The 24,681-nt window shown below is 36.2% G+C and overlaps 1 protein-coding gene across 2 annotated transcripts in view; it reads left to right on the top strand.

The window, feature by feature from the left end:
* ATP2C1 (ATPase secretory pathway Ca2+ transporting 1) overlaps positions 1–24,681 on the top strand; it is a 170,703-nt gene that overhangs the window by 135,367 nt on the left and 10,655 nt on the right. Inside the window, exons 19-27 of one of the 2 annotated variants that reach the window (XM_019436247.2) lie at positions 494–591; positions 9,851–9,901; positions 10,824–10,990; positions 12,363–12,431; positions 13,063–13,179; positions 14,012–14,159; positions 14,698–14,793; positions 17,513–17,654; positions 18,894–18,988. In XM_019436247.2, the coding sequence (XP_019291792.1) occupies positions 494–591; positions 9,851–9,901; positions 10,824–10,990; positions 12,363–12,431; positions 13,063–13,179; positions 14,012–14,159; positions 14,698–14,793; positions 17,513–17,654; positions 18,894–18,988 (983 nt within the window). Of the gene's footprint in view, positions 1–493; positions 592–9,850; positions 9,902–10,823; positions 10,991–12,362; positions 12,432–13,062; positions 13,180–14,011; positions 14,160–14,697; positions 14,794–17,512; positions 17,655–18,893; positions 19,019–24,681 lie in introns of both variants that reach the window. The other variant, XM_019436239.2, reaches the window with a different exon arrangement.

The raw sequence follows: 24,681 nt of genomic DNA, 5'->3' as shown, positions 1-24,681 counted from the left end.
AAATTAATATTCTGGAGTTTATAATTTAATAAAATTCTTTATTAAATATAAACAAAAATAAAACAAACAGAAAACGCCAGACTTTTTACTAATTCATATAGGTTTGCCTTACTAGTATTTTGTCTTATGATCCCTTGATATAAAGACATTTTATGCCTAAAAAGAGAATGGATAACAAATCACATTAAGTGAGCATTATGTTGAGTAGTCTAGCAAGCAAGACTAATTTTTTGTTTTGTTTTTGGTTTTAGAGACAGAGAGAATGCAAGAGTGTGAGCAGGAGGTGGGGGGGGGGCGGTGAGAGGGGCAGAGGGAGAGAGAGAAAATCCCAAGCCAACTCCATGCTCAGCATGGAGCCTGATATGGGCTTGAACCCATGGCCCTGGGACCATGACCTGAGCCAAAATCAAGAGTCGGATGCTGAACCGAGCCCCCAGGAGCCCCAAGCAAAACTAATTTGTTTAATTATGTTTTCTCTCCCATTTTACTTTAGCTAGTCGTCTGGGATTGTATTCCAAAACTTCCCAGTCAGTCTCAGGAGAAGAAATAGATGCAATGGATGTCCAGCAGCTTTCACAGATAGTACCAAAGGTAGGCCACCTTTTAGGTGGAAAAACCTTATTCTAAGTGTTAACATTTGTACTGTTATCTTAATGAAACTGTTTGGGAACAATGGAGACAGGACCACCAAATTTATTGAACCACATCCTGAAATTAAATCTTAGCACTGAAGTCAGCCTTATCATTGAGAATATTTATGATGTATTGAGAGTATTTATTATTTATGATCATTATGAATACCAGCACACATTTGTTAACTTTAGCAGGAACCAACTTTCCTCTGAGGAAGGTGCTATGAAGGTTAAGTGGTTGTATTGTATGTAAAAAATACAGAGTGGAGAGAGACCATTACTTTGTATTTCTTACCCCTTTGATTTAATTGTAGCGTGAGTATTTAATGCTTTTTTGAAAAATTGAGGTATCATTTACATACAGTAGAATTTACCCTTTTTAATGTACAGTTCTAAGTTTTGACAAATGCAAATGCGTGCAGTCTTGCAACCAGCCACAATCAAGATATAGAACAGTTCCATTATATCCCCAAATTCGCTTGTGCCTTTTTATAGTCAACTCCTCTCTCTACTTTTAGCACTTGGCAACTGCTGATTTGTTTTCTGTCCCTATAGTTTTGCCTTTTCCACAATACTCTAAAAATGAAATCCTATAGTATGAGGCTTTGAATTTCTTCTTCTATTTAGCATAATGCTTTGAGATTTATCCATGTTGGTTGTGAGTATTAATAGTTTGTTCTTTTAATTACTGAGTAGTATACCAGTGTTTGGGGGAATGTTACTTGTTCCCCGGTTTAAAGACATTTGTATTATTTCCAGGTTTTGTTGATTATTAATAAAGCTACTATAAACATTTGTGTTTAGATTTTTGTATGAAAATAAATTTTCATTTCTCATGGATAAATACCTAAGAGTAGTTGCTGGGTCACATGGTTAGTATATGCTTAACCTTGTAAGAAACTGCCAAGTTGTTTTCTAAGATGGCTTTATTATTTGCGTTCCCACTAGCAATGTTTTCAAGTTCTGATTGCTCTGCATCCTCCCTAGCACATGGGATTGTTAGTTCCCCCACACCCCATCCTAATAGGTTTATAGTAGTGTCTTCTTGTGGTTTTAATTTGCGTTTCCCTCACAATTAATGATGTTGAGTATCTTTCCATGTGCTTAGTTGCCATTTAGATATCTTGTTTAGTGAAGTGTCTGCTCTGCCTATTTTTTTAAAAATTGTGTCTGTTTTCTTACTGAATTTGAGAGTTCTTTATATATTATATATACAAGTTCTTTACCAGATATTTGATTTGAAATATTTTTTCCTACTGGCCTATTTTTTTATTCTTTTAGCACTCTTTCAGAGAGCAGAGGTTTCAAATTCTGATGAAGTCTAATTTATTTTTCTTTTATGGATCATGATTTTGATGTCTTCTCTAAGAATACTCTGCTTAACCCAGTGTCACAAAGATTTTTTTTTTACCTATATTTTCTTCCAAAAGTGTTACATTTTTAGGTTTTACACTAAGGTCTGTGATCCAATTTGAATTTTTGTGTATGTTGTGAGAAATGGGTTAAGGTTCAGTTTTTTGCAGATGGATGTTCAATTATTCAGCACCATCTGTTGAAAAGACTCTTTTTTTTCTTTTAGTTTAAATAAATTGGAAAAAAAAGACTGCTTTTTTCTTTGAAATGCCTTTTTTACCGTTGATTGTAATGCTTTTCTAACAAATTGTTTATAGGAAAAGTATCTCCTCTTCTATAACACAGGCAACTTCTTCAGAGCCTTCAAGTGTAAGATTATTTTAGTATCTTAGGATGTTTTCCGGGGGACTTCAAAGACTGATTTGTGGGTACACAGGTCCTGTAGGAAGCGCCCCATAAGGGATAGGCAGCATTATTACATCAAAGTTCTTGACAGTTCGAATTTCTTGTCATCATTGTTATTCAGCCTATTTATGTACCTGTAATTATGTATCCTTTAAAATAAGTGCTTATCATCTGACATTTATTTTATTAGGCATATTCTACTTATTCATTGACAGTAATAAAATGTGCTACCTTCTTCACTTATTTTACACTCAAAACTGCAAGTTACATAGAACACTGAATTTTCTTAGGTTAATTCCACATCTTAACTCAAAGCTTTTTATATAATACAATTTTCTGATTAGAAAATTTGTTCATTAGTAGTATATGTTCATTGTAGAAAAACTGAAAACCTAGAGAAGAGCTAGAATGGAAACTACCTGCAAACAATCCAGGTACTCAAAGGTTGTGCAGAGCATCCAAAATAATAAAATAAGTTAACCCATGTCTTTTTTTTTTTTTTAATGTTTATTATTTTTGAGAGAGAGAGAGAGATAGGGAGCAAGCAGGGGAGGGGCAGAGAGAGGGAGACACAGAATCCAAAGCAGGCTTCAGGCTGTGAGCTGTCAGCATGGAGCCCTACATGAGACTCGATCTCCTAGACCACAAGATCATGACCTGAGCTGAAGTCGGCTGCTTTAAGTGACTGAGCCACCCAGGTGCCCCAACCCATGTGTTTTTTAAAAAATGTGTTTTGACAAAACCTGGTTGGAACTTAATAGTGTTATAAATGTGAACATTTCATTTAACATCAGCATTTCTGTAATCATAAGTTATCATTATAAAACATGTTTTTAATGGGTGCACAGTATTTTGCTTGGATATATTATGTGTGTATAAACACACAGCAAATACATGGTTATATAATCATTTTCGTGTTGAAATTTTAACTTCCATTTATTTTTTGTTACTGTAAACAATGCTTCAAGGATAATAAGAGTAAGCAACTATTTACCATGTACCAGGCAATTCATATATTACATACATTATCTATTTACTTCTAATAGCCATCTTATAAGAGATGGGCAGACCCATTTTTACAGATGAGGAAACTGAGGCCCAGAGAATTTGGGATACTAATCTGAAATCTCAGAGCTGATAAGTGATAGCAATGGCATTGGGACTGGGAGTCCAGGTCTGTGTGACTTCTGACTTTGTCATCTGTTGCTTACTGTTTCATTAAATATTATTGTACATGACTTTGTGCCTATCTCTGATTATTTCTGTAGAATAAATTTCATCATGTGAAAAGATTGGACTGATGACCAACACATTTATAAAATGCTTAGCACATATTGGTGAATTGTCCTCTGAAAAGGTTTAGCTTATATTTCCACAAACTGTGCTTCTTACAGTAGCATTAAGTCCCTGGGCCATCAGCCTCACTTGTGCTTAGATTTTAGATACAGTAACTAGTAGAAATGCGCTCTTTTACTCATTTGTTTTCTCTTGCTCAAGCTCTAGTCACTCATGAATGCTGTTTTCAGAGCATCTGGGAGCAGTGTGTGTGTTTGCTTTATTTTACATTTAGTGAGGAAGCTGTTTCCATATTTGAACACGACTTTGTGTGTGTGTGTGTGTGTGTGTGTGTGTGTCCTTTCGTGATAGTTTCTTCCTAACATTTATTTCTGAAAGAATAAATTCTGTATTAGGTTACCTAGGGGTATTGGGACAGAGTGTACATTAGTCAATATATGTGAAATCTGCAGTTAATTAAACATTTTCCCATTAGACCTTTGTTCAACCTTTTCTTCCAAACCTATTCCCAGAGATGGTGACAAGTAGTGAAATTGACAGATTTGAAGTTTCATTTTATTTGCTTTCTTGGTTCACTCTCTGGGCTCTCTGATAAAAATGCTAATGAACTCTGGAAACCAACTTCAAGGTACTTAGAGAAGGAAGAGGCAAATTGCAAATTACAAATTACACCATCAGCCTGGGTAAATTACGTCTTTTCCAGATAACAGTTTTTATGCATTAATTATGGCAGATACCCTGATGCTATTCCAAAGAGACTAAAACAATATAAAACCTAAGCTTTGTGAGAAGCTTATTGAATTGCTTCACCTTGTCCTATTCTAAGGAGGAATTCCATAAATACCAGAGCTCCCTTCCAGGTATTTCTTTTGAATACCTAAATCTTTTCTGCAAATACTATTAATGAATTGTTTTAGCTCTTTGAGCTTAGGTGGACTGCCCTTATCCTGTAACTTGTTTTCTTCCCCACTTCATCTTACGTTTATGGAACTCTCTTACAGCCAACATATATACTTGGTCTAATGCTTTTACTTCATACCAGTTTGAATGGCTTTTCTTTTATTAGTGTTAAAAGCAAAAAACTTCTAAATTGCCAGCTTACTGAGATTTCCCCACATGTACTAAATCATATTAATTCTTTTCCTTACTAAAATGTTTTTTAGCTTCCTCTTTCCATAATTCAGTCTCATATTTCATTTCTAACATTACTCTGTCCTTTTAACCTAGAGCCAACAAAAGAGTAGCATGGAAACTCAATTTCATTTAATTATTTAGAAAGTCTATCTAGAAGTTCTCAATGTTTTTTATGATTTCTTGTAGTGTGTCCTATATTTCCCATCAATAGAAGTGGACATCCTCTTTTGTTCTTTTTAATAGCAGTACCTTCATTTGTATTACTACCAAAACTATTAATCAAATTCCTGTAATAGAATCCCCAATCTGTGTGCTGTTTGGTTTTTGGTAGGTTGTAAATATTTTATTTCAGTCACCTGTTTTTTGTTTTTGTTTTTTTTCTTCTCTTCAATGCATCTGGTATCTTTATATCTTTCCTGGAAGATTGGGGAAACTTCGGCAGGTTATTTTAATTCCAGGAATATTTTTCATTAATTTCTCCTTTAGTATTTTCCTGTATTCTTCTTAACTTCCTTTTCCTAGCACCCTTGTCTATTAATGTTGATCAAGAGAACTGTGAGTGATGGGGTGCCTGGGTGGCTCAGCTGGTTAAGCATCCAGCTCTTGATTTCTGCTCAGATCATGACCTCACGGTTGTGAGTTTGAGCCCTGCATTGGGCTCTGTGCTGAACGTGGAGCCTGCTTGGGATTCTTTGATTCCTTCTCTCTCTTCTCTCTCTGCCCCTCCCCTGCTCGCTCTCTCTCAAATAAATAAATAAACATTAAAAAAAAAAAAAAACCTTTGAGTGCTAACCACAAATATGACACTGTAAAGAAGGACCAATGAGAAGAGAAAAAATTATTCCCTAAACCTGCTCCTTTTCAGAGTTCTATTTCTTTTCCACTGTCCTTTTACCATCCTGTCCTCATCCTATCTTTTTCTCTCTTGCTTCCAAGCTACATGATTTTATTGTGTGCTTTATCTTTAATCAGTATATTCTTTTTTTGTTGTTAGGTAGAGAAACGGATATAAAGGTGAAAAGATTATGAATAGAGGAAATTCATTTACCCCCAAGTCTAATCCTAGCTCTGTGATACAGTGATGTAGCTCAGTCTCTAGTCCTTTCCATATTTTTTTGTTTTAAATCTTATTTCTTTAGGCCATAATTTTGAGTCGCTAAATTTAGTGTTTTTAGTCACCTAAATGATTGATCTGCTCTTCTGGTGCTTTAAGAACAAATTTTACTCTGTACCACATGCAAAGCGCCAACTGAGTTTTCATTAAAATCTGCTTGGTCTCGAAACTGCTGCTCTTATTTTTGAGTTGCCATCAAACCTTTGAAATACTAAAATCTTATATCAGGTCATAGCTATACCGGCTGCACGTCAAGTAATTTGTTAGTGTACAAAAGAAATATGCTTTCAGTCCAACAGTTGGCATGTCCTCGTGGCTGCCATTGTCAGTGATATAATGGCATGATTTGCGATGGTTCAAATGACGTGCAGTGAGTGTAACAAAGGCAAAATTTTACTCTGTTCAACCTGAGTGGTGGTAGTTAGCCTTTGATTTAAATATTCTGGAAAATCTGCAGTCTTTGCTAAATACTCCTGTATTTCAATGCTGTGTGCTATATGATTAATTTCTGCAGTAATATTGAATTGTCACTCAGAAGGTAACTATACTTTCAATACAGATGTACTTTAGTCCTTTTTAATGACATACTAAAGAGTCCAAAGGATTTTGAGCTTTTTAAAAACGAAATATATTCTCCAAATATGATTTATGTGATTCATGGTATCTAAAGGCCCTAGGCATAAGTAGTAATGTGATGTTACAGTTAAATTGAGTCTTTTGCCTAAGAAAATAATCCTCGTTTGTTTTAGACCTTTATTAAAATTGGGAGAGAAACTGGGTACAGTCTATTTGATGGTACTAAATTCAGTGATTTATTCATTTTATATGTATTTATAGAGGACTGCCTTCAGGGAGCTTATAGTCTAAGATAAGTAAATATATACATTGTGTCAGATAAGTGCTAAGGAGCACCAACAAAAGCAGGGAGTAGAGAGAGGAAAGATTGAAGAGGTAAATTGAAATCTTTAGATAACATGACTAGGAAAGACCTTATTACCGAGAAACTGCTTGACAAAGGAGCAGCCCATGTAATATCTGAGGAAAGAGCACTCCAGACAAGGGAACACACGTGCAAAGACCTTGAGGCGAGTGTGCCTCGTGTGTTTAAGGAACAGGGTGGAGGCCGCGTAGGTGTAGTTCAGGTGAAAAAAGACAAATGAGGAGGAAGGAAGGGGTAGGTAGTAATGGGCTTTGGCTTTCATTCTGAGGAAGATAGGAAGTCATTGGAGGGTTTTGAGCAGAAGACAGATGTGATCTGGCTTCTGTTTTAGCAGTTTCACTGTGGTCACTTCGTTGAGAAGAGACTGCAGGAGACAAGGGCAGAAATAAAAAATCAGTTCATATATTGGCCCAGAGTATTGGCAATGGGTTTAGAGTAAGGAGGTTGAAGTTTGGATTTATTTGAGGATGGAGCCAATAGGATTTGCTGTTAAACTGCTTGTGGCATGTGAGAGAAGAGGAGGAATTGAGCCGGAGCGACTAGGAGGATATACTTGCCATTAGCAGAGGATATGAAGGACATGTATTTTGGGAAATAACAGGGGTTCAGTTTCTGATATTTTTAAGTCTTAGATGAGACATCCAAAAGGAACTTTGGAATAGGTGGGTGGATTAATTTCACTGGTCTGGATTTTAGAAGAGATTCTGGGGTTGAAGACAAAAATGCATAAAAATAAAATCTAAATCTCTAAGGCTGGATGAGATCACCTAGGGACAGGTGGAGATTCTTAGACCTTTTGTAGAGAGGAATCTAAGAACTGAGTCCTGAAATATTCCAAGATTCAGACTTCAGGGAGGTCCGGAGGAGCCTGCAAAAGAGGGGCAGCCAGAAAGGTAGGAGGAAGACCAGGAGAGGTAAGACCAGGAAAGGTAGGAGGAAGACCAGGTGATCATGGAAGCCAAGAGCAGAAAGTATTTCAGGAGGAGGGAATTACCGGCTATGTTAGCGTGCTGCTGAGAGCGTCAGTCAGAAAAGAAATGACCACTGGTATGAGCAAAGCAGGTCGTCTTTAATAGTCTTCAGCAGGGGTTTCAGCGCAGTGGTGGGGGCAGCGGCCCAACTGGGATGGAGTCAAGAGAGCATGAGAAGAGGGGAAATGGGAGATGGCAAGTACAGAGGAGTTTTGCTATAAAGAAGGAGGAAAATGTAGGGTAGTGCCCAAAACAAGAAGGGAAGTTTTTGGTTTTATTTTTATTTAAATGGAAGAAATAATCGAATGTTTGTATACTGATGATAATGATGCGTCAGTGAGGAAAAGATTTTGATGCAAGAGAGGATAGAATTTCTGGAGCAATGATCTTTAAATAGGTCAGAAGGTAGAATATTTGACCCGTGTGCTAGGAGCATATTTAGTTCATCTATAATAAAAGGAGAGAAGGAAAGGATAGTGCTTGGATACAGATATTGGATGGTGGGAATTACAGAAGTTCTTTCCTCATTCTGTTTTCTTTGAAGTGGGAAGCAAAGTTGTCAACGGAGCCTAGGGTTGGAGATGGTGATAGATTGGAAGTATGAGGAGAGAAAACTTAGTATGAACTAATCCTCTAGGACAGTAGGGAGAAGAATGGTATATTATGTAGTTATTAAAATCGCCGTGACTTAAGTGTTGTTGGAAAGAGTGACAGTGAAGCAGAAGTTCATTAAGTCACAGGGATGAGAAGTACAGTGTAAGGAACATAGTCCATAGTGTTATAATAATGTGTAATGATGGATGGTAACTACTCTTATGGTGAGCATTGTGTAATGTATAGAATTGTGAATCACTGTGTTGTACATGTGAAACTAATACAACATTGTATTCATTAAAACAAAAATCTGAAAAACATTTTGTGAAACATGGGGGAGTGACCTGGAGCAGTGAATGCCTGCAGTTAGTAGGAAGTATAGTATCCTGTGACCTTCAAAACTGAGGTTTTATGAATAAAAAAGGGGGAATGAAAGACACCTACCCCTGTCTAGGCTCTCCTGGTGGTACTCTTTGGGAGGACTGTAGGGATGGCTTTGCTGTGTGCAAAATTAAGTTAGAGCAATGTGCAAAAGCGGAGGATACAGGGGATGTTGTTGATGTCTGCCTTTGGGGCACAGTGAAGGGGTTTGAGGAGACCAGGAGATGGCATCAGAAAAGGGAATTAAATGCATGGTTTGGAGGGATAAGATCATATAAACTGTTGGAGATATAGTGTAGGAGAACCTAAAGAATTAAAATGAAGAGGGAGAATGAGCAGATACTTGACACTATATTTTTTATTACTTTTTTAGTGTTTATGTATTTTTTGAGAGAGAGAGGCAGAGCATGACCAGAGGAGGGGCAGAGAGAGAGAGGGAGACCCAGAATCCAAAGCAGGCTCCAGGCTCTGAGCTGTCAGCACAGAGCTCGATGCGGGGCTTGAATCTCATGAACCGTGAGATCATGACCTGAGCCGAAGTCAGATGCTTAACCAACTGAGCCACCCAGGCTCCCCGACACTTGACACTTTATAAACAACAACAATAACAAAACCACAACAACAGCAAAAAAGGCAGCTGTTCTTTATCCTTCCTGAAGACAGAACGAAGGGAAAAGGCTATTTTTGTTGTTTGCCAGTGTAATGAAGAAACATATGGAGGTGAATTCTTCCTTCTCTGTCTCTGAAACATTTCAAGAATAAGGCTGTTTCTCTTCAGACTTTAAACATAATGGGTTAAATTGGATAACTTGTTTAGATTGTGTATTTCCGGTGCTACTGTTGGTAAAGTTTGAAGTGATCATGTCAAATGAGTGTCTTAACAGATATGACCTATTGCTTAAACTTGATCTCTGTGGCAAAGTAAATATACTTTAAATAGATAATTTTTAAAAATCTGGGTCATAAATGCATGAGTTATTCTGATATTTCTTAACATTGAAGATTTTTAGTGTATCCTGTGTTTTTACAGGTTGCGGTATTTTACAGAGCTAGTCCAAGGCACAAGATGAAAATTATTAAGGTGGGTCTCTAAAAATCCAATTGTTTTATCGCTATCTCCAACATGCTACTTCTTGTCTTTCATTATGATTGCATTACTAGGAATGTTGATAGAACATTAAAGTAAAAGGTATTGTGAAGCAAAAGAGGTGATTATTATTTTTTTTTTAGAGCTTGAAATTGAAGCATTAATAGAGAATGTAGTTAGCAAAGGAAGATGTAGAAGAAACCTTGAATGAAATATCTGCAAGTACAACCTTCTTTAAAACATTGACATTGTAGTCATATGTTCTGACAGGAGTCCATAGCCAAATCATCCCAGTGTAATTAGCAGTAATTGCTTAGAAACTGAATAAATAGAGCAAGAAAAGGAGATATTATGAGGAAATAATATTTAAAAACTTATGGTTATTTATATTAATCAGTAAATATATACAAAGCAACTGACGTAGTATCCATTAGTTAAAGGGCTTAAGTTCTTAATCACAATAGCCCTCCATTGCATTAGTTAAAAGTTTCTCAGCCTTCATACTATTGACATTTTGGGCTGGATTCTTTGTTGTGAGGGCCTGTCCTGTACCTCGTAGGATGTTTAGCAGCATCCCTGGCCCCTACCCTCTAGATGCCAGTAGCATCCAGTCATGATAGTAAAAAATATCTCCAGACATTGCCAAATGTCCCCTACAAGGCAAAATTGCCCCTGAGAGCCACTGTATAATTAACTCTAGATCAGACTTTAGACATGGTTCTCACACATGAGACTATTAATAAAAACTTTTTCTAAACTTTATCTTAACACCTCCATATATTGAAGGTTGTTGAAAAATTGGTGGTCTGTCTTGTTTCCAGTCTTTATTATATGAGTAAAATAGGAGTTATTTATCCCTTTATCTTTGTGGAAGCAACATTTTTTATCAGAATCCCACCCCCCCCCCCCACTCCAGTCTCTACAGAAGAACGGCTCAGTTGTAGCCATGACAGGAGATGGAGTCAACGATGCAGTTGCTCTGAAGGCTGCAGACATTGGAGTTGCAATGGGTCAGACTGGCACAGACGTTTGCAAAGAGGCAGCAGACATGATCCTTGTGGATGATGATTTCCAAACCATAATGTAAGTTTTGTTTCAGTGAATGCACATCAGAGAATCTTTTCCCATCTTTTTCTGTACCCATCTCCAGACAGTTCAACTGGAAAAGAATTAGTATAGTCACTGTTTAAATATGTGCACAGTGGATGAACTATTTTACTAGGATTAATTAATCTTATTTATGGCCTAGTGTATAGTTTCGAAGAAAATTATTTGTATGGAATGAAAAGGATATAATAAATGGCAGAGTCACTCATTTAAGAAATATTTATTGAGTGCCAGCCAGATGTCACATTTTTCTGGCCACCAGTGTAGTGGCACAGCAGTAAACCTTAATGGAGCCTTTATTCTACTTAAATTCAGTCTATTAGAAATATGCATACGTGTGGCTTTACAATAAGTATTAAAATAATCAAATCTCTATCCATACCTATTGCCTTCTGTCTGTAATTGTCCCTGTTGTCAGTGATACAAGTGATTATGTTTTAAATAGCGTTGTCTCCTTCAGCCATGGTTTCTAATTGATTTAAGATTCTTATGTTATACCTGGTAATGTCAGTTGCACAATGTTCATGTGGGGGTCCCCTGACTCTTGTTACTTGATAATCACCTGTTAGATAACCTGAGTCCTCCTCAGTTCAGTGACACATGCTAATTATATGTCCAGGGTACTTCATTAACCCATCGGGGCCTGAAGTGGAGCATGCGGGAGCTCTGAATTGCCACGCTTTTGTAGGGATATAGGGTTTTTTTTTTCTTTGCATTCTGAGACTTGTATAAAAATCTTGAAAGGAAGGGGAAGTTGTTTAAAAAACATGTATTTTCCTAGATTTAACCAAATGAGAATTTAAATGAATCTTTGTAAACCATATTCTTTATATAATTCTGTTAAAGCAGAATTTCTAATTGTATGTAGGAACAATAGTAGCTTATGTGCTAGATTTCTAATATATTTTATTGCCATTTAATTCCTGACATACATTAATTTAATTCCTTACCATGCATGCGTCTTTACCTTTAAGAAAAATAAAATTGAAGGGGTAAAGAAGCTCATTATTTTAGTGTTATAAATGTGTAGTATTGTCTGTTGTGTAAAAAGACAGTGTTATGATTGTAATGTTGAAATATCTTTAAGAATAAGAATTTTAATATTGTATAATGAAATTAGTTCAGGTAGAGCTTCACAGATGTGACTTTAATTCTTTACCAGAATAATGTTTCCATATTTGTTTCTAATCTTAATATGTGAAGAAAATAACAGACTCTTTTTTAGTGATGGATGTGTTATATCAGTTGGAAACTTGTTTTCAAAAGTAGGTCCTTGGTGTTTTAGAGTAAATATATCTTTATTTTTGTATGATAATTATCACTTATTATTTTTTTTTTTAACTTTCAGGTCTGCAATTGAAGAGGGTAAAGGGATTTATAATAATATTAAAAATTTTGTTAGATTCCAGCTGAGCACGTAAGTTTATAAGAAGTTTGTCACCATGGGTCTTATAGATAAATTATGTGACAAGTAGAATTCAAGCAGAATGCTTAGAAGCTTTTTGGCTATTTCTGAGTGTTGTTCATATGTAACTTCTCCAAAATGAAAATTAATTCTATCCTAAAATTAAAAATGGCAAGATAAAGAGATGATGTCTAAGTCATCATCAAAATATATAAACCTTTGTGGTTTATTTACTAGCTCCAGAAATAACCAAGGAAGCAGTGTCAAATCTTAGTGTGTTTCCTTGGTATCTTTTTCCAAAAGTAGAAGGGCTTTTCTGTAGTCAAAAAATAGTTGCCAAAATATTGTTGAAACTGTTAACTATACTGTAATAACAGCTATTCTGAACTCAGTGTTTAAAATCTTCCTCTATTTGTTACTATCTAAACATCTTGAAATCCTTTATTTAAATGCTGTGGATTATAAAGTTTAACTTTAGCTTCAGAATATTCACACCTGAATGAAGCATAGGGTAATTGGATATACAGACTTCCTTTAAAAGCACAGTAGTAAAATGAGATTTCCAAATGCTAAGGAAGTGCTATAATAGTAGTAGGAAGTATACTATGCTGACAGATTTTTTTCAATTACTTTTTTTCAACAGGAGTATAGCAGCATTAACTTTAATCTCATTGGCTACATTAATGAACTTTCCTAATCCTCTCAATGCCATGCAGATTTTGTGGATCAATATAATTATGGATGGACCTCCAGCTCAGAGGTAAGAGTTTTTTTATGCATGAGCTAGTAGAAAGACAAGGAAGGTGTGATATACTGATGATTAAGTTTTAATATTTTATTCATGGATAGGATTGGAAATCTATCATGCAGCAACACGTTTGTTATACATTGTGTGATGTGTGCATATATCATTTACTCTCTTTGGGTGTTTGTTGACCTGTCATGGACCGAGCTTTTGCACTGTGTTAGATGCCCATTCTTATGTTGAGAACAGATCAGGGTATATAGATACAGTTCCTGTTCTCAGGAAGAAAGCTTTTGTCTCTAAGAATGGGATGTAATGGAGAAATCCTGAGTTTAGTGTTACTACCTGGGTTCTTTTGTCAATTTTAGAGACTTTGGGAAAGTATTGAGACTTAAGCATGTAAGTATTTTCTTCTGTAATGGGGCCTTAGATGCTGCTTCCCAGCAGAAAGAATAATTGACTGATGCATGTCAGCAGCCATTACAATAAGTCATCCTACTTAAAATCTCCTTGCCTGAAAAGGTATTTCAGGGTTTACGTGGTAGCTAAGTATTTCAGGCCATATTTGAAATAAGTAAATTTATATGTAAATGAAGTTGGACAATTTTTTTGAAATTTGACCATCAATCTCCCATCAAACTATGCCAAATAAACAAGAGTAAAAGAAGGAAGAGTGATAAAATCCATGGTTATTTTTGAGTAATTATAGCCAAGGTTTTTATGGTCAACATTTTGTTTCCATAAGAAGACATTTCATTTCCTGGATAATTGAGGTTAATGGGATTATGAAAATAACAAATCAAAACCTAAAACTTTAAAGTAATTCACTTTTCTATTTGTTTTGAAGCCTTGGAGTAGAACCAGTGGATAAAGATGTCATTCGTAAACCTCCACGAAACTGGAAGGACAGCATATTGACCAAAAACCTGATACTTAAAATACTTGTTTCATCTATAATCATTGTTTGTGGGACTTTGTTTGTCTTCTGGCGGGAGGTATAGTTACTTGATAAGCTCTGCCTTAATAACATGCATTCTGTATGATAGGATTCACTTTTTTTGGTGTTTTACATAGAAGCCTGGAAAGTTAAGAGAGCTCTTTGGAAAACATGATAACAAAAACATTTAAAAATAGTTTGATTTCAGGCTCTATGGGTTAATAGAATTGCTTATTCATTTATTAGAATAGTTTAAATCTGCAGAGACATACCAGTACAATAAAAATTAATATATTAAAATTTGGGGAGAAACTAGAAAATCTGAGTCCTTACTGCTATTTTATTACATCAAAAAAGAAAGTTGTTTTAATATCCAATATGTGGTTTGTGAGAAGACTTTTTACTTTATTTAAATTACAGCTATTCATTAGTGACTTTCTTAAATGGCATATAGGAAGTATAGCCAGCTTATATGTTTTATATCTTAGACTACAGCTCTTTCATTTTAAAGCAAAGAAAATATTAACCTTTTACAAGCATGCAGTATTTGTCCATTAAATTCACCCACTGAAAATCATTCTTTTTTCTCGTGACAGCTACGAGACAATGTGATAACACCTCGAGACACAACAATGACGTTCACGTGCTTTGTATTTTTCGATATGTTCAATGCACTAAGTTCCAGATCCCAGGTAAGCTTAGGTGATCTTAGCTGGCTGATTGAATTGGTAGAATACTAATTGTAAGTAGGCAAGGATTGTGGTGTTTTAGCTGATTTTGTCACCACAGATTATAGCCCCAGATACAGATACGTCTACCCACAAACATGTCATAATGGGGATGGGGCATTTGAGACGATGATAGCCTTAACTTTGACCAGAAGATCCAAGAAAATCATAGGTGTCAGCACTTGGTGTTTCTTCTTTCTATTCTCTTATTATCTGTAGTTTTACAATAGGTTCAAGTTAACATATCTGAGAGTATTAGACAAAACTCATGGGTTCTGTTAAGATGGTATTAGTCTCATTTAAAAAATGTTTTTAATGTTTATTTTTGGGACAGAGAGAGAAAGACAAAGTGCGAGTGGAGGAGGGGCAGAGAGAGAGGGAGACAGAATCCTAAGCAGGCTCCGGGCTCTGAACAGTCAGCACAGAGCCCTCGGGGCTTGAACCATGAGCTAGCTGTAAGATCATGACCTGAGCCAAAGTCAGATGCTTAGCCGACTGAGCCATCCAGGCACCCTGGTATTAGTCTCATTTTAGAAGAAAGTGTTGTTAGAAGTATAAGAACAATTTTGTGTATATTAATGTTTTCCCATTACTTCTGTCAGTGTGTCAGAGCTTAGGACATTTTAAATTTGATTTTCTTCCCATGTTGTATCTTTTTTAATTTTAATTAAAAAAATTTTTTTTTACATTTATTTACTTTTGAGAAACAGTGAGACAAAGCGTGAGCAGGGGAGGGGCAGAGAAAGAAGGAGATACAGAATCTGAAGCAGGCCTCAGGCTCTGAGCTGTCCGTGGTCAGCACGGAGCCTGATGCGGGGCTCGAACCCACAAACTGTGAGATCATGATCTGATCTGAAGTCAAACGCTCAACCGACTGAGCCACCCAGGTGCCCCATTTAAAAATTTTTTTTAATGTTTATTTTATTTTTGAGAAAGAGAGACCGTGCACACACACACGCGGGGGAGGGGCAGAGAGAGGGAGACACAGAATCCAAAGTAGGCTCCAGTCTCTGAGCTGTCAGCACAGAGCCTGATGCGGGGCTCGAACCCACAAACTGGGTGATCATGACCTGATCCGAGGTCGGATGCTTAACCGACTGAGCCACCCAGGGGCCCCTCTTCCCATGTTGTATGTTAAGATGTGATTGCCTTTTTCTTGATTGAAGTGTTTTGATAGAAAATAATGGGCTATGGGCTAGAACCTAGTAGTACTTTTGAGCATAATTGTTTTTGAAAACTGGGTTCTATTTTGAGGCCTGACCATTCATTTCAATTTTAGAATACCTTATAAATCCTCAGTTACGTCTTTTACTATTTGCCATCCTGGAACTTTCCAAGTGTAATGAATTATCATTAATTTAGATTAAGTTTTGAATAAGCTACAACATTTTTTGTTTTATGAAAGGTAGTTTTACATTTTTAGTACACACATAATTAGGTCTAAACTTCTAGAGGGGGTGCCTGGGTGGTTCAGTCGGTTAAGTGCCTGACCCCAATCCAGGTCATGATCTTGCAGTTTGAGGGTCTGAGCCCCGCATCGGGCTCTGTGCTGATAGCTCAGATCCTGGAGCCTGCTTTGGATTCTGTGTCTCCCTCTCTCTCTGCCCTCCCCTGCTTGCACTCTGTCTCTCTCTCTTTCTCTTGAGAGCAAATAAACATTAAAAAAAAAAAAAAAAAAAAAAAAAAAAAAAAAGCTTTTAGATTATCTACCTTAATGGATAGAAATGGTTTTTGTTGTGATGAGCACTGGGTGTTGTCTGTAAGTGGTGAATCAGTGAATTCTACTCTTGAAACCATATTGCACTGTATGTTAATGAAATAAAATTTAAAAAAATAAATTAATTTAAAAAATGATTTATCAAAGTAATCATACAAATAAAGTTTCTTATGTTTTGGAATGCTAAAGTTTCTTTTCTTTCTGTGGTCTTGCTGTTAATCTTCAGTCTTTTAGAGAAAACTCTTTCATGATAAAGAGAAGCATTTTTTTTTTTTTTTTAATGTGTGTATGTGTGAGAGAGAGAGAATCATAAGCAAGCTCTGCACTGTCTGTGCAGAGCCCGATGCAGGGTTCCATCTCCTGAACCATGAGATCAAGACCTGAAACTGGAGAGTGTTATGCTAAGTGAAATAAGTCATACAGAGAAAGACATACCAGATGTTTTCACTCCTATGTGGATCCTGAGAAACTTAACAGAAGACCACGGGGGAGGAGAAGGGGGGGGAAAAAAAGTAGAGAGGGAGGGAGGCAAACCATAAGAGACTCCTAAAAACTGAGAATAAACTGAGGGTTGATGGGGGGTGGGAGGAAGGGGAGGGTGGGTGATAGGCATTGAGGAGGGCACCTGTTGGGATGAGCACTGGGTGTTGTGTGGAAACCAATTTGATAATAAATTTCGAATAAAAAATTTTTAAAAATCCTGAAGAAAAAAAAAAGACCTGAGCCAAAATCAGGAGTTGGCCGCTCAACTGAGTGAGCCACCCAGGCGCTCCGAAGAGAAGCTGCTTTAATTTGTACCCTTATTCCATCTGAATTATTCCAAAAGAATAGTTAAAATTAAGAGATTTCGTGCTCTTGCCATTGTGAAATTCAGTCCAGCTTATTAATAATTGGAGATGATTGTAATAATAAAGACGTTGTTTCAGGGACCAAGGAATAATATTTATCTCTTTGCTCTGCCAACAGACCAAGTCTGTATTTGAGATTGGACTCTGCAGTAATAAAATGTTTTGCTACGCAGTTCTTGGATCCATCATGGGACAGTTGTTAGTTATTTACTTTCCTCCACTTCAAAAAGTTTTTCAGACTGAGAGCCTAAGTATACTGGGTAAAGAAAATGTTATCTTTTTATAATTTATATATTTTAGATGAAGTATTATATTTTCTAATGCATTTGTTTGAATAAAAATTGCCTTTTAAAAAGTGAGATAAAAAAGTGAGAGACCTGTGTTCTATTTTTTTTCATTTGAGCAAGTTTAGGGGAGACACTTGCCTAACTCTAGACTTTAAAATTTTTTTGTAATTTTTTTCCTGTAATATTTTATAGATTATCAGTTGTCAGATTGTATTTGATGATTCTGAACTATAGCAAACAAAAACTTGTTATGGAGTAATTGTAGTTTATAACTTTTCAATCTTGTATGAAGAAAAATCTAGATTTAAGCTCACTGAAAACCAGATTGCTCTTCTTTAAAGTTAGTGTCAATAATTAAACGAATATTTCACTATTCTTACTTGCTGATTCATTATTTACAAAATAACAGTCTGACCCTGAAAGCAGGAAATTTTAATCAGATTGTATGGAAGATAGGCATTATTCTTTCACATACTATGTATTAAACGTATAGGATACAGTGTATTTAAAAATAAATCTTCTATGTAAGTGTGAGGGCTGGTGTATTTTAAAGTTAATTTGGGTATTTATGAAAATAAGTTCTGAAGTCTCACTGTGTTTTATGCTATAAGTTACAATTTACCTTAAAGTTGAACTGGCTTTTAGTATTTTAATTTCATATTTACACTGTTCCTCTTAAAAAAAAGTGGAGTCTTAAGGAGATAGCTGCAGTTTTTCAAGCAATGAATAAGAATGAGATAGTGTGGATACTATTGTAAAGACATGATCTTTAAATGATGAGTAGAATTCTAGGGTCTCGAATGGAATAGATAGAAATTTCTAAGTAATCTTTAGATAGGCATTTTTCAGTCAAATCAGTTACCACTGCTTGAATAGCCTTTTAAAAAGGCTGTATAAGGTCTATTAAATAGAAAAGGCCTCTTGTATTGTTGTTACAGGTTATGGTTATGAGGTTATGGTTCTGGGAAAGTAGTCCGAGGACTTGGGTTCTAGCTCTGGCTGCTGCCTTTCCTAGCTATATAACTTGGGATTAATACGTTTTGAGCCTTACTTTCCTCAATTTTAAACTGAGGCTGATTGTATGTACCCCATGGAATGCTGTGAGACAGTGTATTTTAAAAAGTTCTGGTAAAATGCTGGAAAAATGTAAGCTATTAAACTTTGCAACTGTGTTTCAAAGAATTGTAAGATGCACCTTATTTTCTCTTGCAGATCTGCTGTTTCTTTTGGGTCTCACCTCGTCAGTATGCATAGTAGCCGAAATTATAAAGAAGGTGGAAAGGAGCAGGGAAAAGATCCAGAAGCATGTTAGTTCGACATCGTCGTCTTTTCTTGAAGTATGATGCATATTGCATTCTTTTATTTGCAAACTAGGAATTGCAGTCTGAGGATCATTTAGAAGGGCAAGTTCCAGAGGATAATGAAGATTTGGGAACTTTTTAACTTTCCATTGACTAAAAATGAGTGTTATGTTAAAGACTTGATTTGAGACTTTAACCTGCTGGCAGTCCCAAATGAAATTATGCAACTTTGATAACATATTTCTTGATTTAAATTGGCTTTTGCAATTGAGTGGAACTTTATAAAGCATATGGGCAGTTATTTAATTAAAAAAAAAAAAAAAAAAGACAAAACCTGAACCACCTTTGCACTTAAAGAGGTCTAACAATACACTATCTATCTTAGATAGATACAAATTTTTTTTAATTTTTAAATATTGTACTATTTATGGTGGTGGGGCTTTCTTACTAATACACAAATAAATTTAGTCATTTCAAAGGCATTCTTTTGGTTTAGAAGTTGATTCCCAGGAGTGCCATATTTCAGCTACTGTATTTCCTTTTTCCTGCAATGTAAGCAGCACAGATACCTTGTGTTACGAGTTTTGTATCACGTTTTTTGCACAGGATGTGACCACTGTCAGATCACTGTTCTTTTCTTTCTTTTTGTGATTGAAAAGCCTATACTGCAATTTGAAGTAAATGTTTGCTTTTCTTAGTAAGTGTAAATGGTTGCTTTTGTTTTGTTTTGTTTTGTTTTGTTTTAAGTTACGAGTCTTTGGTCTAGCAAAATTACTACAGGGTTATCAAGTGGCATTCTAGGTAGAGTAGCTTTGTCTATAATTAACACTTAGTTATAGAATCAAAAGTATTTAATAGTGATGGGGCTGAAATTTATAACAGATTATATTAACATGTTATGCCTCTTTTTTGAGTTAAATATAAATATGCACTTTGTCAAGTATCATTTTGTCATCCCTTAAATATAAATCCAAGTACCTCACATGAATAACTGGATTTTATTTTTCTTAACGTCTTTTTATGTATGCTTTTAAGCATCTTTCTTAGGAAATATAGAGTGCTATACTTCAAAGAGTCCTAAACTCAAATAGATGGTTCGTGAACCAGGGTTTATGTGGAAGATTCTGTGCTGCCTTGCTCTTCGTGAATCTGCATCTTTTTTGGCTTAGATTGCAGCACTGCCCTGAGCCTGTCCCTTTTCTTACTTCTATCATTTGTTCTCTCCCTGCCTTCTGTTTCACTGGGCATGCTGAAGAAATAGTTGGATTTACTCTTGAAATGCCATCGGTTTTTATACTAGCTTGATGAAGTGTAGGTAATTTTTTTTAGTGTGTTGTGGCAAATATGGGCAGAAATTCAAAATTTGAAGTCCATTTTCCTGTTGAATATTTCTCTCTGAAACAGAAATGGGTTTCAAATTCTTACATGTTTAATTCTTGAAATTAGTGAGTTTTGTATTTTATAATTATTGCCCATTTTTTAAACTGTCAGGATAAACCACTCTCCAGTTTTTATCACCAATATTAACCTGCCAGTGTTAGCACTGAAATATTGTTGTTAATGACAGGGAAAATATTGGTTCTTTGAGTTCTTGTAATTGAAACAGTTGAGTATAAGGAGCTGTCTTCAATTTATTCTACTTTATTCTTTAAGGCTCAATAGTCAAGTGTATATTTTTCTCATCAGATAGAACATAGAAGCCATTGTCTAGTCAACTTTATCTTGAGTGACGTGGTCTCATACCTAAATTTTGTATGACTTTTTTTGTCTGTTACAAAAACTTGAAATATGTTAAGTGCATATCAATCTTTTGCTTTCCATTTTAGGTTCAGAGTATGACTTGTATGAAATAAATGTGCCTATCTTTTCATTTGGTTTTTAAACCAAAAGGATAAAATTATTTCTTTTCTTAAGTTACTGACCTTCCAGTCGGGGCTGTTAACATTAAAATCTTGGATGTTGAAGATACAGAAATTAGGCACTACTCATAGTGCATAGAATCTGTGATTTAAAAAGAAGTGAAATGTACAGTACAGATATACTACGTCCAGGTTTCAATTTTCCATAGTATGACAACAAATTAGAATATTTGTATATGTATCTTCCATAATACATCATCAAATTAGCATTGCTTATTTAAATGTGCTAGTATCTAAATTTAAAATTTTTACCCCATTTCCTAGCCCTAGGACTTCCTAGAGCCCTTAATAATACTAACCTATTTGATTTTTTTTTTTCCTGTAAGACTACCTCATGGAGTCATTTGATCCTAAGTGATTACACATCTGGGAAGAAAAGAAAGGAACTTGAAATAATTCACCAATTAGTTAGATAATTCCCCGCTACAAAGAAACAAGGCTTAGCATCTTCTCTAGTATTTGTACTGGGCATAGCATGACCTAGAGATGAAATCAGGCAACCTAAACCCCCTCCCCCCACCCTGCCTTCAGGATACAGGCCTTATTTAATAGTAACCACACTCAGAAAGCATAAACACATTTTGTTCACGTTATAAAAGGTAGGGTACATCTTTCACATTGGTAGTCTTTCTGAAATCACTTTAAATTTTGATCTCTTTTATATAGAACATAAGTAAAATGAGTCTTGGCCATACTCCAAATAGTTTCTCAGTGAAAGGAATTGGTGGCAAACCATAAATACCGTATCTGAGAACCTTAATTAACTTTACCTTACTTACTGCCTTTGTCACTGGGCAGTTCATTTGCATTTGACTTCCACATATGACTCATGCAAAAACTTGGATGGATGAATTGTCATTTCAGTAAACTTTTACTTAGTACCCAGAGTGTGCTAAGAATAAAAAGGTGATGGCATCCCTGCCCTTTAAGAGCTCATGGACATGGTTAGCAGGGTATATAACTGTTAACAAGCTATTTCATGAAAGTTAGTAATGGTCTTGCACATTTGTTTTGTTTTGTTTTATTATATTATATTTTATTTTATTTTTTAAAATATTTTTTAAGGTCTATTTTTGAGAGAGAGAGAGAGCGAGCACGAGTGGGGGAAGGGGCAGAGGGAGAGGGAGACACAGAATCTGACGCAGGCTCCAGGCTCCCAGCTGTCAGCACAGAGCCCTGTGCGGGGCTCAAACCCACGAACCGTGAGATCATGACCTGAGCCAAAGTCAGATGCTTAACCGACAGAGCCACCCAGGTGTCCCTTTGCACATTTATTTTAAAAATACACATGCATTAAGGTGAACCCAGCACACATTTTACTGGAAGTTTCCCTTGACATTGGCATTTGGAAATCTTTGAAATGCCTTTTTATTTTATTTTATTTATTTTTTATTTTTTTATTTTTTATTTTTTTTTTTAACATTTATTTATTATTGAAAGACAGACACAGAGCGTGAGCAGGGTAGGGGTAGAGAGAGGGGGAGACATAGAATCCGAAGTAGGCTCCAGGCTCCAAGCTGTCAGCACAGAGCGCGATGTGGGGCTCGAACTCATAAACTGCAAGATCATGACCTGAGCGGAAGTCATTGGCCCAACCAACTGAGCCACCCAGGGGCCCCTGAAATGCCTTTTTAGACTAAGATGCAGTCCAGACAGCTGATTTGCATACTAAAACAGAGTGGGTAAATATTAATCCTAACTGGTATGTGACTGGACAAGCAAATTATCCCCATCATTAAGCTTCCTTGAGGTCAGTTAGAATTTGGCATGAAGATTAACTCTTGTTGGACAACCTTATTTTTTGGTTTTGGTTTTCAGAGTTGGTTGTTGATAATGGATAATGGCTAACCAGTCCTTGATATTAATGTAGATATAATAGGCTGCAAATATTGTTACAGGTTTAGATTTATAAAGAAATAAGAGGTAGTATCTTGCCTTTGGGGAGTTCTCAGTCTTAACCCTGGAGACCAATATGAGATACATTCAGCACAGTGGTAAATGCTGAAATGTTACAGTAGTCAAAGGAGATGAACAACTTCATGGGAAGAGGTTGTCAAAGAAATTTCCTAGAACTAGTAGCATCTGAATCAAACCTTAAAAAATTAGGAGTCTCTAGCCTAGAAGCAGCAGAATATTATAACCAAGTGCACAGCCTCTACAGAGGTGTTGGCTGGGGTGGGCGGATGTGGTGCTGGAAGGAACAGGTGAAAACTACAAGGAGTTTGGGACTTTTAAGGCAGGAGGTATATAATGTAAGGGGTTGGACAGATAGGAGCCTAGTGGTGAAGGTAAAGACATATTAGACTGGTAGCAAGTTGAAGTATGATGTGAGTTTGGATTTTTGTCTTGTAATACACTCTTGGAAGCGTAGAGGGTGGATTGTAAAGACAAAATAGGGAGACTGCTGAAGAGAATTGTAGACGCTTAAGTGGTAGAGGGACTGATTGAGCTGTGGCAGTCAGTATGGAAAGAAAGGCATGGCATTTCTATCTTCTAAGAGAGAGCATTGACATGGGAGAAAAGAAAAATGTGGAAAATACCTGTTTCGTGCTTTCTGGCTTGGAAGGTAGAGCTGTTGGGAGAATTACTGAAGCTGAGCAGCCTTTAATGGGACACAGGTCAATTTGAAATGGAAGTTTCTGCTGTCCTTTTTTCCCAGTAGACATGTTAGATGAGGTTTTAGCCCAGAATGATTTAAAGCCACAGCTGACTAGGGCACCTGGCTGGCTTAGTCATTTGAGTGTCCAGCTCTAGATTTTGGCTTAGGTCATGATTCCAGGGTCATAGGATTGAGCCCCTTGTCGGACTCTGTGCTGAGCATGGAACCTGCTTAATATTCTCTCTGTCTCCATCTCCCCCTCCCTCTCCCCCTCCCCCTCCCCCTCCCTCCCTTTCTCTCTCTCTCCCCCTCCCTCCCTCTGCTCCTCTCCCCCACTTCCGCTCTTTCTAAAATAAAAAGTAAAAGAAAAACTTAAAAAAATAAAAGCCATGGCTGACCAAGTATAATGTAGGAAAATCATTTCTTGTTATAGGCATTATCTATTCTTTTGCTAAAAGTAAAGCAATAAATGAATGTAAACTTGGCTTTGACAGAATAAACTTTTGAAAATAGTTTTTTTAGTATAGTTATTATGTAGGACTCAGCAAACATAAATTCAAAGTGCTGGAGGAAAGATAACATTTTAGCTTTGTTACAGAGCTTTCAAAACGAATCTGTTATTATTAAGATTACTGACAGGAAGGCACCCATCTGAATTATTGGGAGCACGTCTTTTTAATATTTGCAGTATAAGACACTCTCTTAAGAGGTGAGAGAATATACAGCAAAGAACTGCATAGCTTAGATTGAAGTTTGCTGTTTGTGGAGACCCACTAAGTGAATTGCATTAACATTGGATATTAGCTGCTTGCCCCAAATGATTTGTGGTGGAAGAATAGAAAACAGTGTTTTGTTTTGTTTTTTCTTTTCCATTTTAGTCATAATTCTTCCTTGGATCTTTCTAGCCTCCTGCCTCACACAGTGTTCTAACACAATCTACTTACTGATCTTTTGGGACAGTATTCCTTCAACTTAACAACCTTTTTCCTCTGCCTCAATTTTGAGAATTAGAATTTCTACCTGTTCTTCAAAGCCCAGCTGAAGAGCCTGCCATCCTGGCCTTTATAGATTACTCTAAAGATATGTGGCGGGGGGGGGGGGGGGGGGGGGGGCAGTTTCTTGTAAATACTATTAAGAATAAATCCATCCATAAGATTGGGCATAAAATTGTTGGATTTTAT

The sequence above is a fragment of the Panthera pardus genome, unplaced genomic scaffold, assembly GCF_024362965.1.
Source record: "Panthera pardus isolate Hobbes unplaced genomic scaffold, ASM2436296v1 HiC_scaffold_16, whole genome shotgun sequence".
Taxonomy (NCBI): Eukaryota; Metazoa; Chordata; class Mammalia; order Carnivora; family Felidae; genus Panthera; species Panthera pardus.
The sequence above is the reverse complement of the archived record's forward strand: the minus strand, read 5'-3'. Positions and strand labels throughout refer to the sequence as shown.